Source organism: Leptonotus elevatus, chromosome 14 (genome assembly GCF_054856555.1).
Source record: "Leptonotus elevatus isolate MCC_2025b chromosome 14, RoL_Lele_1.0, whole genome shotgun sequence".
Classification (NCBI taxonomy): Eukaryota; Metazoa; Chordata; class Actinopteri; order Syngnathiformes; family Syngnathidae; genus Leptonotus; species Leptonotus elevatus.
The window spans coordinates 3,903,294-3,919,188 of NC_141252.1; the positions used below are offsets into that span (position 1 = coordinate 3,903,294).

General features: G+C 37.6%; 2 protein-coding genes across 3 annotated transcripts; both read left to right on the forward strand.

Annotated features, from left to right (window-relative positions):
• The first annotated feature begins 380 nt into the window (after positions 1-380).
• slc39a8 (solute carrier family 39 member 8) lies at positions 381-11,413 on the forward strand. The gene is made up of 8 exons (XM_086095763.1): positions 381-812; positions 1,941-2,112; positions 3,061-3,230; positions 3,313-3,435; positions 4,869-5,033; positions 8,182-8,389; positions 9,397-9,581; positions 10,546-11,413. The coding sequence occupies exons 1-8, from the start codon at positions 585-587 to the stop codon at positions 10,690-10,692; spliced, it is 1,398 nt and encodes a 465-aa protein (XP_085951889.1). The 5' UTR covers positions 381-584; the 3' UTR covers positions 10,693-11,413.
• Positions 11,414-12,168: 755 nt separating this feature from the next.
• On the forward strand, positions 12,169-14,700 carry LOC147162620 (putative N-acetyltransferase camello). Of its 2 annotated transcripts, XM_086094015.1 has the most exons (4): positions 12,169-12,331; positions 12,883-13,175; positions 14,120-14,418; positions 14,484-14,700. In XM_086094015.1, exons 2-4 carry the CDS (start codon positions 12,899-12,901, stop codon positions 14,562-14,564), a joined length of 657 nt encoding a protein of 218 aa, XP_085950141.1. In that variant the 5' UTR covers positions 12,169-12,331; positions 12,883-12,898; the 3' UTR covers positions 14,565-14,700. The 2 variants fall into 2 exon arrangements, with proteins under 2 accessions (XP_085950141.1, XP_085950139.1); XM_086094013.1 differs by having other exon boundaries at positions 14,120-14,700.
• Positions 14,701-15,895: the final 1,195 nt, after the last annotated feature.

The following is a 15,895-nucleotide window of genomic DNA, read 5'->3' on the forward strand; positions in this document are numbered from 1 at the left end:
ATTTTTTTCCTATTTATTCAAAATATTTAAAAAATAATTCCCTCCATTTTTCTGTATTGAGTGTTTATCCACATTTGTAATAAGAGTTTATTAAGTCTTTATTGTAATTTTGAGAAATGCCAATGAAGAAAATAGTCCATCCAGTGCGCATGCGTCATAATCCCACCAGGAGGCGCGCTGACAAAGCCACTCTCTCGTACTTTTAGTTTAGCTCCCTATCCCCACCCCTCCCTGGTCGAACCTCCCAACGTGACAACATGACCCCCCCGCCCTCCACTCCTTCCCTACTGCACGTGCGTATTGGTTTGCGCGTGCGCGTGCGGGGCATTCCGTAAAGAGGAGGGGGAGCAAAAGCATTGGAACCCGTGCACGCGGTCGGTCGCTCACCTCCATGTTTGTGTGTACGCGGGTGAGCTTTGAACCAAACGCTGATTACCTCCCGCCGGGAAAGCCACGTCCTCTTGCATCGCGTGCGCGTGCATGTGTGCGGTCATGAAGTCGTGCCGGAGGAGTTAAAAACTTTCTTTGGGGGAAGGGGGGGACTCTTCTTCTCATAGGAGGACTGCGTGGAAAGCAGGCGAGACATGGCTGCGTTTCTTGTGCGACTTTTGGGGCTCGCGCTCCTGGTGGAGGTGACCCGCGGCCGGGAGGCTCTCACGGGGGGGGCCCGCGAGTTCCTGCGGGACATCGTGCTCTTCTTCGGCCACAACGACTCCATCCCCGCTCGCAACCTGGAGGAGCTCCTCCAAATCGTGGGTGCCCGCAGGCATCGCACCGTCACCCTCGACGACAACCCGCTCCACGCACGCGAGGTCATTCACAATTCCTTAGGCGCACCTTTTTCGAGTGCGACATTTGTAGCAACATGTTGCTGTTCCTAATCTTTTGATCACGGGTCAAAACATTAGGAACAGCGCTTTGGAGTTAACGTGTTCAGTGACGTCAATCAGTGGGATTGAATGGGTGTACCTAATGAAATGGCCAGTGAGCGTTTGTTTAAAATACAATCAAATCATGCTATAGTTATACAGTATGTGTTGTGTAATGGATTTATTGAACTGTGCAAGATTAATGTATCAAATACGTTTTAATACATAGTAGTAATACATACTATACACAAATGAATTGTTTACAATACTGTAGACGAGGGGTGGGAATCTTTGAATGTCTCACGATTCGATTCCGATTTTTGGTTGTGTGATTCGATTCAGAATCGGTTTTTGATTCAAAATGATTTGATTGACAATGATTTTTGCTTCAATTTAGAGATGTTCAAGGAATCGTTTCTAATGCTAACTTGTGCGCTACACGCGGCAGTTTCATCACTCAAAAGAACGGTTCCACGCTGCCAAAAAACAGTTTTTATTTGAGTAACTTGTGACTTTTTCCTTCTACTCTCTAATGTGGCTACAACTTAACAGTGTATCAGACCGCGTGGAACCACACTGCCACTAAGTGGCCAAATCGGGTACAACATGAACAGTGCTCCCAATACAGGCACACACAAAGGGAAGACCATATGAAATAATTTAAATGAAATCGATTTTGGGACATTTAAAATCGATTCTGAAGCGTACTAAATGAGAATCTATTTTTTTGGGGCACACTACTCTAGATGCTGGCATAAATTTAATGATTTTTATCACAAAATGTTCATGTTAGTGTCATAGAATAAATATATGTATTAAAAAATAACTTTTTGCATTTTAAAAATATTTATATAATCACGTGATTAATTACGATTACAAATTGTAATCGACTGCAGCCCTAATATACAAACACATATCTGCATACATTTATGTATGTGTGTGTGTGTGTGTGTGTGCGTGTGTGTTTATATGTATATGCCAGTTGTGCTTTATTCATATTGTGCTCTAATCGTGTGTCACCATACGGCCATTAATGCTGCATCTTCCTCTTTTTGTGTCCGTTACTTTTAGTGCCTGTCGGCCGAACAGATCTTGTCCCACTTTGGCTTTCCCAACGTCAGCCGGCTGAGCGCCGGACATCTGGAGGCCATTTGTCCCGCCGTGTTGACCCAGGTGCTCGTGCCCTCCTGCCCCTACACCGCCCCCAAGATCACAACGCCGCCGCCCACGCTCGACTACTCGGGTCAGTCCCAAGAGAAATTAACCCACAAATGTGCACTTCGTACACTGAGCGGTAACCATAGAGCAGGAACTGTGGGAAATTTCATGGAACATGGACGCCCACAACTAACATTTTAAAAATGCTAACATCGAAACTCATTCTGGTAAAAACACATTTCCCTTAGAAAAAAAAATAGATTTTTTTTTTTTTGCAAAAGGAAGAGCAAATTTACATAATAAAAAATAACAAAAAAAAGAAAAATACAAGAATATATTTTACAAACATTTGCTAAAAATCAAAGCTTATTCTACTAAAAACAAATTTCCATTAGAAAAAAAATAAGTATTTCATACATATTTTACAAACAATTTTAAAAAGCTCAAATCAAAAGCCATTCTACTAAAAACTAATTTTCCATTTTTTTTTTGCAAAAGGAAGAACAAATTAACATAATAAATAATATATATATATATAAGAATATATTTTAAACATAAGAACATAAGAGCAAATTTATACTTTGTATTTTTAAGTCAAAACAAATGGAAAGAAATATTCAGGAGTAGCAGCAATTTTTTAAATGTTAAAACAAATTTACAATAAACATTAATAGCGCAAAAATAAAAACACAAAACGTTAGGCTTTTTTTCAAAACCAATTTATTAAAGAAAATAACTTTTCCTCTGCCGCAGGCTATCGAAAAACTGTGCGTCAACCACATTAGTATTTATCAGTGGTGTGTTATCAGCTAGTAATTAATAACACACCACTCTGTCAAATTACTGTATATCTACACACATACACAGTGTAACTTGGGAGTTACAAATGTCCCTGTCTATATATAATTATTAATAAATGTAAAAAAAAAAAGGCATTAAAAAGCATTCAGTTCGATTTGCTGAAGAATCTGGGGTGTACCTAATGTTTTGGCCAATATGGCCACCTTATTATTCATCCTGTTGTTGTGTGCAGTTTGGGGTTGGGGCTTCCTGGCGGTGACGGTGATCAACCTGGCGGCGCTGCTGGGCCTGCTGCTCATCCCGTTCACGCGCAAGTCTTACTTCCCCAAAGTTCTGACCTACTTCATCGGCCTGGCCATCGGCACGCTCTTCTCCAACGCCGTGCTGCAGCTCATCCCGGAGGTGACGCGCGCCGACATGTTTCTCGTTTTGAGCGGATCCTTGCGCCTTTGTAGCAATCTCTGCTGTTGTTGTCGTCGTTGAGGCTCTGGGCTTCGACCCGAAAACAGACAACTACGTGTCCAACGCCATCGGCATCTTTGGAGGCTTTTACCTTCTCTTCCTGGTGGAGAGGATCCTCACCATGGCGCTGCGCGTCGAACACCAGGTCAGACTTTTGACACACCTTTTAGTCGTGGGGCAACGGGATCGCAGAAGTCACGGTTTGGATCGGATCAGTTTTCGAATCAGGAAAAAAAAAAGGAGAGTGCTTTTTCTTCATTTATTTTTTTTAAAAATGCATTAAATAAAAAAAATCTATTCAAAATGTCTAATACAGGCGTTTAGGATTTAGGAATGCAACTTGAAGTGCAATATGAGGAAGAAACATTCTTATTTTATGCATGGTCCGTGTGTAACATTACATAACAAGGTATTAATGGCTTAAAGTTGTGTTCCTAAAATAACGGCAAAATTTGACATTTTTAAAAAGTGTTTTAAATGAACACAAACTTTTATGTATCTTTTTTTTTTAATGAAAAGAAAGGAAAAAATAATTAAAGTAAGCTAGGTACCAGCTGTCAAACTCATTTACAGCTACCAGCCAGGTACTTGTTGGTAATGCTAACAGCTAGCTGCTAGCCACTTCCGTCGGAGACTTCTGCCGTATCATACAACGACGGTGTAATTAATTAGCGGTTTCTTAGCGTCCTAAATTAGCGATTGAATATGAGTTCGGGATATCGTAGTGTTGATGTTGGTCGCGACTTTAATGTCAATCAAAAATACGATCAAGAAATCCTAAAAAAACGTCTAAAAGGAAAGTCAAGCTTGCCATCACGCCACGACGTGGGCCAACTTCAAAGTAAAAGTTACTAAATCAATTTGCCCTGCCGTCAATGTATTATTCGGAACTTTATTTTGAAGTTAGCTTTAGCGTAGGTGGCGTATTATGTTTCAGCTTCCTTGACCTGTCTGAATGGTGTCGACTGTGAATGCGCACGTTTTTCTTTTCTTTTTTTAAACCACTATCCAATTCGCTGATTTTGTGCGAACCGCTGGCCCCGATCCTAACCGATCTCGGATCAATGAGGGTCCGTTGCATTGCACCACTACCTTTTAGCTTGTTAGCATGTTAGCATGCGGCTAAAAGTGCGTGTTGCCATCAGTTTGGGGGCGGGGCGGGGCGGGGCGTTTATTTTTAATTTTGTATTTTTATGGGGGTTCGAGGTCCCCAATCATCCAGTTTAGAATGAGCAAAATAGTGTTTCATTTTTCTTTCTTCATCTTCCTTTCTTGAGTTATTTCTTTTTTTTGTACGTTTTGGGTCGTCTTCTTTTTCTTCCTTCTCTTCTCCTTCTGTTCTTATTTCTTCTTTCCTTCATTTTGGCTTTCATTAATTTCTTCCTTTCATCCTTGCTAGAATTTTCCTTCTCGCTCTTTTCCTTTACTTCCTCACATCCTTTTTTTTATTGTTCTTTTCGTCTTCCCTTAATCACTTCCATCAAGCCTTGCTCCCTCACCTTTCGTCTTTCCTTTCACGTCCTTTTTTTTTGTTTTGTTCAAATTGTCACATTTTCGTTCTCTCCATCCGTTCATCAGCACGGCCCGACGCACTTGACCTCGGCCGACGACTCGCTGACAAACGGCGACGCAGGCTTGAAGAAGGACTCCAGCCTGGTTTTGACGAGCATCAGCAGCATCAGCACGGCCGAGCGTAGCAGCGTCAGCTCGGAGCGCACCAACGCCAACATCGTTCCCGAGCAGGTCAGAAAAGGACCCAGCAGTGGTCGACAAGCTTGCCGTTAAATTATCAGCCCAGTCATTAAAAAAAACAAAAAAAACACCTCAAGTTAACTCAATTTAACTTACACAGTAAGCACCGCTTTGGCAAATATTGAACAATTCTTTAAAAAAAAAAAAATGGCTCCGAGCTGTTTAATGCCACTCCCAGTTGAGGTTTATTGTCAAACTAGAAATGGAAAAAAAAGAATGACACGTTGTGTAATTCAAACAAATTCATAGCTTTGCCTTAGGAAAGTCTGCTAGCTAAATGCTAAAACACAGTGCAAAACACCGTTGGCATGCTAATGGTTAGCATCGATAGCTGCAGTTTAAGAAGCAGAAGTTTGCGTATATTCTTGACGCTGTATTAAAAATGACTAATTTGACAGCATCTTGCTGAGTCATTTACACTATTCGTTGTACAAGTCTATTCATCTCGTTTTGTGTCCGAATAACGCTACACGTAATATGAAGAAAGGTATATTTATAATGCACTTATTCACAGCCTTATTGTTACAGCCTGCTTGAAAAAGACAAAATGCTGGCGAAAATGAAAATAAAATATACATGACCAAAATTGCTTGTTTTAGCAAATACTTTGTTGTAGACAATAAAATTCAGTAATTACTGTACAGTAGTCTATAGTTGACCACTCAATACAGAAAAATTATATCAATATTTTTGAATTAGGGGTATCAAAATGAGTGTGTTAATTTAAAGTTCCTTTAACGCTACAAACATTTTTAACGCACGATTAATGAGCGCCTCTTACTTGGCAAGCATGTACTGGGGAAATTCCAGTCGCAACGCAGCAGACACGTCCACGTCAAAATTGAGCAGTAATAAATTGACTAATTATGCATATATTTGTGGAGACTGGGGTCAAGTTGTATTTAACAATTTTAAAAATGTGCAGAATTTCACAAGTTACTTCATGTTAAAGATTAGATAGCTCTTAATATGGAAAGACAAAATACACTGAGCTGTCACCAACGTCTTACAAATGCAATTATGCCATCTAGTGGCAGAAAAATTGCCAACACAAATAAATTTACATTACACTACATCTGTTTAATTTAAACTAAATTTTATGAATTATTATGAAATTACAGTATCAATGACTAAAACATGCAGCCATATTTCTATTAGTTTACCATTTTGTCCACTTATGTAAACAATAGTATGAAAACTTAGGGGGGGAATTATTTTACAATTTATTGTACATTTAGAACGATAGAAAATGTGCAATTAATCACGAGTTGACTATTGAAGTCATGCGATTAATTATGATTACAAAATTGTAATCAAATGACACCCCTATATTAAATATTCAAAGAAAAAAAATCAAAATTTCCCTCATGTTTTGACTTTTTCTGCCACCTGGTGGCCAAGGTGCACACACCAGAAGGAGCATTAACAACAAATTGGAGCATTGCAGCATTAAATAACTATTTAATTATTTGCATTATATTTAGTTATTGATCTCTGTTTTGATCAAGTAGAATGTTATCACTAAGCAGACGACTGGATCCATACTGTGACTGAAGTATTTGTACTTTGTCCTCTACTTTGTACCTTAATCACATTAATGGGTGCTGTTGATCTTATCAAGAATACAGAAAGTCCTCATTATTTGCTGTATGTGATCTTCGGCATCCTTATCACGGACGTGCCTGCCGACGACCACACGTTGGACCGCGCTCAAGTGACATCATCAAAAAGAAAAAGAAAAAAGGAAGCCATCCGACGTGGCATCGAGCTTAACGAGGTTAACGTTTGACGAGGCAGCAAATAAAAGCAGAGCAAACAAGGGGGAAGGAGGTCCGTCCCTCTCCTGGTCAATGGCGGAATTGTCTGGCCGCAGCACAAAAGACGCCTTGTGCTCGGCCGACTCTAAAGGAAAGCGGGCACACGTTTGCCATTGTGCCGCGGCCAAGCCTGCCGATGGGCGTCCGTTCTCACCTTGACATTGACGTTCCTCCACGTTGGCCTCAAACCTTCACTTCTGCGTTTGCTTCGATCTGTGCCAGAAATGTCGGGATTTGCAAAGCCTTCTTTCACTTGATGAAGCGTTATTGAGGCTCAAAATCCCACCACTTACCAAAAAAATGCCGCAAATATATGCATTTTGTAATAAATAACATAATTGTAATAATAAAAAGTTTAAGAAAAAACATGGAAACAATTGATAAATAATAGACTATAATTATAAACACACATATTATATTAATAATATATATAATGCATTTGAGGATTAATGCAACAATATTAAATTTAAATCAACAAACTGATACATAATAATGCATGAAATCTAATGAAAGACATGAAAAAAGAAGTTAAATAACAATGAGTAATACAAAAATACCTAAAAAATACAATTATGATACCTGTAAAAAATAAAATGCAATGTAAATAATAATTAAATAGGTAAAATAGTATCAATGAAATATGTCAAAATAAATGCTAAAATACATGGAATAAACAAAATAATTAAATAATAACTTCAAATTACAAAATAAGTATAATGACTAAATCAAGCCGTGTGAAACCTAAAGCATAATAAACAGCAATGTATTAAATGGGTCCAAGGTACAATAATATATCAATATAATATACAAAATAAAATAATGCATGAATAAAAATAACAATACATAATATATACATAAAATAAGTAAAATATATTTAAAAAATGTGGAATCTAAATTAAATACATAAATAATCTATGCAAAAATGATAATGCAAATAATTCAATAAATAAAGATAATAGATTAGACAGTAAAATAACAATGTCTTTTTAAAATAACAGAAAAATAATAAATAAGATTTAACACCACAAAATATCAGCTTGTAAATATAACATGTAAATAATAATGTAAAATATTAATACTTAATTACGTAATTAAAAAAATTAAATGCGTAATACAATCAAATAAATTGCAAGAATGCTAAATACATGAATATAATAAAAAATACACGAATTAATACCCATAGTAACTAAATGTTTTCAAATTGTGTTAAGTGGAGAGAAAAAATAACACAATTTAGTAAACAAAATAATACAATAATGAGGTATTTTAAAAATGGTCAAAATAAAATGAAGTAATGTGGTGAATGTTTTTCCCCATTGCAGGACTTGCAGGCGTCCAACACGTTGTGCGGCTGCCTGCGAGGTCGGCATCTGTCCAGCGTCAAGACGGTGGCGTGGATGATCACGCTGAGCGACGCGCTGCACAACTTCATCGACGGCCTGGCCATCGGCGCCTCATTCACTGTCTCCACGTTGGCCGGCTTCAGCACGTCCACCGCCATCGTCTGCGAGGAGTTCCCCCACGAGCTCGGTACGAACCCCCCCCATTCCCATTTTAGAAAAATATTCAGAATTGGAAGGGGGAATCATATAAATAATCATTACAAAATATTAATATTTTCTTAATGCGTTTCAAAATGATGAAATGATAAATCAAATCATTCATAAAAATAAAAAGCTGAAAGAAATAATTAGGTGAGCCAATACCTAATAAAATGATGCATACATTATGTCTAAAAATATAGATATAATAAAAATATTAGAATAAAACATAATGTATTTAAAAATGCTAAAAATAACAAATTACATTTCTGTACTAATTTGAATACAAAGTAAAATGTGAGGAAATTATTGAAAATAAATACATTAAACTTATTTAAAAGAAATAGCAAAATAATTACAATCATGAAATTACTGTATAAAATGAATTTAAGAACACATTTAAAAAGAAAAATAATAAATTGATCAAATATCAAATACGAGTATATGCATGAATAAACCCATAACAAAAATACTCCCCCAAAATGTAATCACCCCCCCCCCAAAAAAAATCTTGAGAAATCAGTAATAAAATGCTAATTGTAAAAATGATTAATAATAATAATAAAACAATTAAGGAATAAAATAAAACGTGGCAAAAATAGCATAATGGCAAAAAGTAAGTAAACAAGTAATCAAATAAATAAGAAGATTAATCTAGTGTATAATAAATACTAACATATAAAACAATAAATTAACAAAAAATACACACATAATAAATTTTTTTAATAAAAAGTATTTGAAAGTAATACAAATACATTGTAGTAGTGTTTAACTAGTAATAAAGGAATAAATACATGACTAATTGATCCAAAAATAAGAAATGAAAACTGATTATTTTTCTGTATCCTATTCATGACAACAGAACTTGAATGTAGAAGTTCAGAATACTGAACACTTGATCTTTGACTGACATCTAGTGGCAGCTTGTAAAAGTGCATAAAGTAGGATGTTGACTCCTGTGACGATGACGTCGGTGGGTCGGGTTTTGGCGTGCAGGCGACTTTGTGATCCTGCTGAACTCGGGCATGAGCGTGCCCCAGGCCATCTTCTTCAACCTGCTGTCGGCGCTGGCGTGCTACCTGGGCCTGGTGTTGGGCATCGTGCTGGGCAGCAACTTCGCTCCCAACGCCATCTTCGCCATCGCCGGCGGCATGTTCCTGTACATCGCGCTGGCCGACATGGTACGTTGAATTCATTTGATCAAAGACGCTGTAATAGAAAAAAAAAATGAAGGTTCACTTGACTGTCACATGTCGTTAGAAACCGTTGGGTCAAAAATATGTCAATTTGGGTCAAATTTTTACCCACTGCTTGGGTAAAAAAAAACAAAAAACTTTGGGTTGCTTTATACCAAACAACTTATTTCTTTGGTTTGTTGTTCCTCTTTGACCCAAAATATTGTCCATTTTGAACAAAACAACCTCCCCCAAAAATGGAAACGTTGCTTTTCCTTCCCAGTGGTCAAATTGACCCAAGTGGTAGACTTTATTTTTGACCCAACAGTTTTTAGAGTGTAACACCAATTCAAACTTCTTAGCCACACAAAGTTGTCCATTTTGAACAAAACAAAACAAAAATGTGAAACTTGCTTTCCTTCTCAGTGGTTATCCCAGGTGGATGTGAAAGTTGGGTCAAATTGCCCCAAGTAGTAAGCTTTATTTGTGACCCAACAGTTTTTAGAGTGTAGCTCACCGTCCAAACTTCTTAACCACACTCTTAAAACAGTTGTCTCAAAAATAACCCAATTTGGGTCAATAAAACGGACCAATCCACTTCTTGGGGCAGTATGACCCAACATTCTGGGTTGTTTTGCACAAAACAGTTGGGTAATTTTGGATAAAACAAACTAAACAATTGGGTTATTTATTGGACACGTTTCGGGTTAGATTAATAACCCAAAAAGTTGGGTCAAATTGACCCAGGCAATTTAGTTCAATGAGTAACCCAAGAAGTTGGGTTATTTTAAATAACCCAACTTCTTGGGTTACTCATGTATGGAAAGTAATGAGACAAATGAACAATCCTAAATCAAACTTTGGGTTTTAAATACTTTGTTTCAAATCGTTTTCCGTCAATTACAACTTGAAGTGCGAAACGCATCAACAACATCAGCTGAATAATAACGCAAGCGTTTCTGCGGCTCAGTTCCCAGAGATGGACGCCATCGCCCGGGAACAGAAGCGCACGTCCTCCAAGGTGATCTTCTTCCTGATCCAGAACGCCGGGCTGCTGACGGGATTCGCCATCATCCTGCTCATCACGGTCTTCGCCGGAGACATCAACCTGGGGTGACCGCCGGGAAGAAGAGCAAATGGCAAAAAAAAGAGTTTCTGCTCGCCTCGGCCCTGCAGCGGGACGATTGCAAAATGTTTTGCACAAACAAAACCAAATGAAGTTCACACACAATATGGAAGCATTTCAGTCATGTCTTGTCTTAAAGAGACAGTGAATTGTTTTTGTCTGCCCCTTGAAATATTGTTAAGGTATTGTGATTGGTGCTGTACTGTACAATTTTTTTTTTTTTACCTCTGATTTTCTTTGTCAAGTGTTTTTTGTCTTTACTTCGTTGTCAGATCAAACTTAACGTTTATGAAATGAAATGACAGATTTCTATTTTAGGGTTTAAAGGGTTTTTATATTGCTTTGCTCAGGTTTATTCCGATCACACAGAAAGAAAAGGTGAATGTGTGACTTTGATGCAAAAAAATATCAATTCAAATGTAACGTCTGTTTTCAATATTGTAAATACAAATGTCATGATTTGAGTAGTGCCACTAAGTGTAGTAACACTTTCAAATTTAACATTCTTGATCTCTTGACATTCTGATATTTTATTTAAAGTTTTTTGTTGTTGACATTTTAAAGTTGAAGCGTGATTAACTTCTTTCAGAAGAAATTGAGATTGTTAAAATGTTGGAATTCACCATGGACTACACTGGATGTCCATTGTTTTTTTTTTTGATGAATGTACATATTGCAGCAATGCAAGTGAAAATGAAATCTAGACTTTTAACTTCTTCTTATTGTCATTTTTGTTTAATACATTGTTGTCCAGACTGCGACATAAAGCCGAGTGTTTGTTTAAATGGCGTCATTGTAAAAATGGCACTTAATAAGTTTTTCTTGTCTAACTAATTTTATAGAATAAAATTTGACTCTTAAAAAAGGATTACTTAATTGCAAATTTTAAAAAGAGCAATAAATAATATACAGTATCGTAAACTGTTAAAACCAATACAATAAATTAATAAAATAAAAAATAATGATTTGCTAAAAAGCACAATAAGTTTAAAACAATTACTCAAAATGTAAAAATAAATAAATAACTCATAGTACAATAAATTACACGTAACACTTAAAAAATAAAGTAGTGCAAACATTTAACACACTTCAATTTAAAAATAGTCTACAAAGAAAAAGTAACCCAATAAATCGATAAACAGCCAAGTGTTCATGGTTCACCGTTTAAAAGTATCAAACCGTGGTGGGTTCAGAATTGTGCTTTGCGGCTTTATTTACACTGCAAGTACTGACAAACTCATTTCTTATTTTGACAAAAACAGGCTGCACTAACTGGAGCTGCCCAAGATGCGTTCTTGTCCCTCGGTTCCGAATGAGCGTTGTGGTAAGGCACCATAAAAAAAAAAAATACACATATATTAATCTCGTGCCACGTGACCTTCATATGAAGCATGCAGTGCATCGTTGAAAGTGTTTAAATTTGAGCCCTCTGTTATCTAAAGTACGTTTTTAACTTCAAGAAAAAGTTCAATAATTGTGTTTCCTATTTTTTTCCCTGTACCATGAAAGCGTCACATTTTCAGAGAGACACAGAGCAATATGGGCGACGAGATGAGTTGAATTCGTTTGGACTCTGACGGGTTTAGTTGCATTTTTACTGCACTTTCACGCGCTTCTTCCACACGGACAGGTACGACGGGGTCCGTTCTCTCCATTTTTTAAAATTATCCCATTCGCAATGCAATAATGTGGGATTGGATGAGATGTTTTGCTGTGGTCGGCTAGCATGTATCCTAGCTTGTTAGCTGCCAGCACCCGCGAGATTGACGGGTAATGTCATGTTTAAGAAGCTTTGCGAGCAAATCCTGTAAGAATTTTGTGTTTTTAAATTGGTGAAATGTCTCGTAGAGAATTTGTATTTAGTGCTTTTGTGTGTTAACAATGGAATTCGATCTTCACGTGATTTGTACTGATTTGAGGTCAAAGGTCAGTGTTTTCTCTCTCTCTCTCGCAAAACAATACAAAAAAAGGTATTCAGACAAAAATGACCTAAATTAACATATGAATATCTATTAAAATATTACATGGATGAATACTTATTATGAAATGAATATAAAAGTAAAACAAATCATTCTAACGCTTAAAAATTTGAATTATTAATCAATGAAATGATGTAACTCTGGAGTACTATAGTTGCATCTCATTTGCTGCCTCTCATCTTCTTTTGTGTGTCCTACACAGCCGACCGAGTGTGGCTATGTCCGAGGTGGAGATCAGTGAGTACCGGGACGGCGACGGCCCTACTGTGCGGGAAATCTTCACGCTGGGCATGAGCGAGCTTGTGCCGGCGTTCTTCGTGCACACCCTCAAGCAGCCGCTGAGTCAGATGCTGCTCATGTGCACCTTCTGCGCCCTGCTGGCCAGCTCCAAGTCCTTCCTGCTGCCCGTCCTCGCCGTCACACTGCTGCTGGCCGCCGTTCGCCAACTGCTGGTCTACTGGATCAACGCCTACATCGACACGTGCTGCAACACAGGTCGCAAACTCGAGGCCCACTGGCTAAATGTTGTTGTTGTTTTTTAAACCTATTCACTGCCATTGATGGCTATAAACGTAAAAAAAAAAAAAAATTGAACTATTTCTATTTGTTTAACATTTTTTTCCACTTTTGTTAACAAGAGTATGAAAACCTAGACTTTTTTTTAAATAATGTTTTTTTTTCTTAAAGAAAAGATAATTAATAATCTTTTCTTTTTTTACAGATGCTTTTTTTTACAAATTTCTAGGTTTTCATACTGTTTTAACAAAAGTGGAAAAAAATAGTAAACTAATAAAAATAGTTTAAATAATTTTTTGACGTTTATAGGCGTCAATGGCAGTGAATGAGTTAAAAATTAGGGGCGTCAGGCGATTAAATCATTAAAAATTATGGGCGTCAGGCAATTAAAATTTGTAATTGTAATTAATCGCATGACTTCAATAGTTAACTCACGATTAATCACAAATTTTATATCTTTTCTAAATGTACAATAACTTTCTTCTAGGTTTTTATACTCTTGTTAACAAAAGTGAGAAAAAAAAGTTAAACTAATAGAAATAGTTAAAATGAATTTTTGACGTCTATTGCCGTCAATGGCAGTGAATGAGTTAATAAACCCGGGTTTATGGCAGGGCATATGTTCCAGAGCCAATTAGAAATAATAATAGTTATTTGGATTGATATTGAAATGAATAATAAACACAAGTATTCCGTTTAAATCTAACCTGAAATAACAATCAGAAAATAAGTTAAGAAAAAAAATTACATAAATATAAATAAGATACTGTTCCTGCTGTGCACATCTTGACCTCATAGGGGCAGTGTGGCGCACACGTGGTAGTGCAGTACAATGTTATGTCCCCTGGATGCCAAGGCGGGCACACAAAGAAGGAGCAGCACAATGAATACAAATTGACTACGTTGACACCCCTGTCGCACAGACCTCAACAACATCGGCGAGACCTACATGGCCGCCCGGGACGCCTGCTTCTGGGTGGCGGAAAGCGAGGGCCGCGTGGTGGGCACGGTGGCCTGCCTGCCCAGGGACGGCGCCCCTGACTGCCTGGAGCTGAAGCGCATGTCGGTGCGGCGCAGCCACCGCCGCATGGGCGTGGCCAAACAGCTGTGCCGGACGGTGGCGGACTTCACGCGCGAGCGAGGCTACGCCGCCGTGTTCCTGATCACGTCGATGGTGCAGACGGACGCTCAGAAGCTGTACGAGGGCATGGGCTTCCGCAAGGTGCGAGAGATTGTGGAGCCCGGCGTTGCGTCCAAGCTCATTAATTTTACACTCTTTGAGTACAGACTGGATCTGCAGAAAGACCATGCGGAAAAGTGAGTCTCCGAACCTTCCATGACTACTTTTGTTGTAAAAGGGCCACTTGAGCAGGTGCCAGATGTTGGTTCATGCGACACAGATGTGAAGCAGTGCACAGTGCTTCAAATCTTCAACTAGCATCATGTCTCGTGTATTATGGGCATTCTCGTTTCATTAAAAATCAAGGGTGCGCATTCAAAAGTTTTTTTTTGTCTTTACTGTGTTGTACGTTTAAGTCATTTTATGAACTAAACTAAATGACGTTTTATCGTGTTTATGTTGCTTTACGCAGTTTATTCGGAAAGAGGATGTGACTATGTGCATAGGACTTTAATGGAAAAACAAATCTAATGCAAATAGAATGTCTGTCATGAAAATTGTCATGATATGAGTAGTCGCTAAGTAGCCTATTAACTCATTCACTGGAAGCCATTTTGACTGAAGCAACCCCCTTCCCTCCCGACTATTTTACTGGATTTTGACTGATTTTGCAAGGCCCGCAGAATATTGTGACTACCAAAAGAAAGATTAGAATCCCTTCTTTCATCAGGAAAAAAAGTATATTTCTATCTTTTTCTGTTAATCAATTATCAAGTTGATCGTAATAGTATTAGCGTGTGCTTCAATAACAGCTAGCTAGCTAGCCCAAACTTCCCAATGAGCCATGACAATGTAAAGATACCATTTCTAATTCCCCCCCCCCCCCTTTTTTTTTGGTCACATAAAGAAGCATTCCTGGTTGTTAATCTCTTTAAAATGTTTGGTAAAAGTTAACTAAATTTCTTTAAAAAAAAAAAATCTGAACTTGACAGATTGAGGAATGATTTATGGATGGACAATAAAGGGCAAACAGATTGATAGATGAGTGGAGGTGAAGATTGATGGAGAGATGAGCGGATGAGCAGAATTAAGGATGATGGAATGAGTGGATGGACAGGTGGGTAACTTTTAGTAATTTATTTATTTATAATTTTGGCAGTTTTGGTCCTCCATATAACCCAACTTGTTTATGACACCAATGAGCACTCATCACTGTTTGATTTGACAGAAAATGAGGGTTAGCATTTAACACTGCAGCTAGAGAGATTGTGTAGAATGAAGAATGAAGCTCTAGAAGTTGATCGATGAGTTGAGTTGATCGAAGTTGACGTAACTTTTATTCATCATTGTATGTCTTAAACTTGTTTATCCATTTTAGTCCAATAAAACTGCATTACAAAAGAACACATTGTTTACTAAGAAAAATGTCTTACTCAAAAAAGGAAACTTTAACTCCACATTTTGGATGATACTATTATTTATACATTTATAACATGTAACATTTTAAAAGGCTGTTACTATATTTTACCAACCTGGTGAAAATGTGTGGTTTGCCCCGTGGATGATGGCGTCATGCATT

What these genes read in the sequence shown, in the direction of transcription:
- slc39a8 (XM_086095763.1), top strand. Translation starts at nt 585, where the DNA reads ATGGCTGCGTTTCTTGTGCGACTTTTGGGGCTCGCGCTCCTGGTGGAG. An exon ending in GCCCACGCTCGACTACTCGG is followed by an intron (nt 2,113 to 3,060) that starts GTCAGTCCCAAG and finishes TGTTGTGTGCAG; the next exon opens with TTTGGGGTTGGGGCTTCCTG. An exon ending in ACATCGCGCTGGCCGACATG is followed by an intron (nt 9,582 to 10,545) that starts GTACGTTGAATT and finishes TCTGCGGCTCAG; the next exon opens with TTCCCAGAGATGGACGCCAT.
- LOC147162620 (XM_086094013.1), top strand. Translation starts at nt 12,899, where the DNA reads ATGTCCGAGGTGGAGATCAGTGAGTACCGGGACGGCGACGGCCCTACT. An exon ending in CGACACGTGCTGCAACACAG is followed by an intron (nt 13,176 to 14,119) that starts GTCGCAAACTCG and finishes CCTGTCGCACAG; the next exon opens with ACCTCAACAACATCGGCGAG.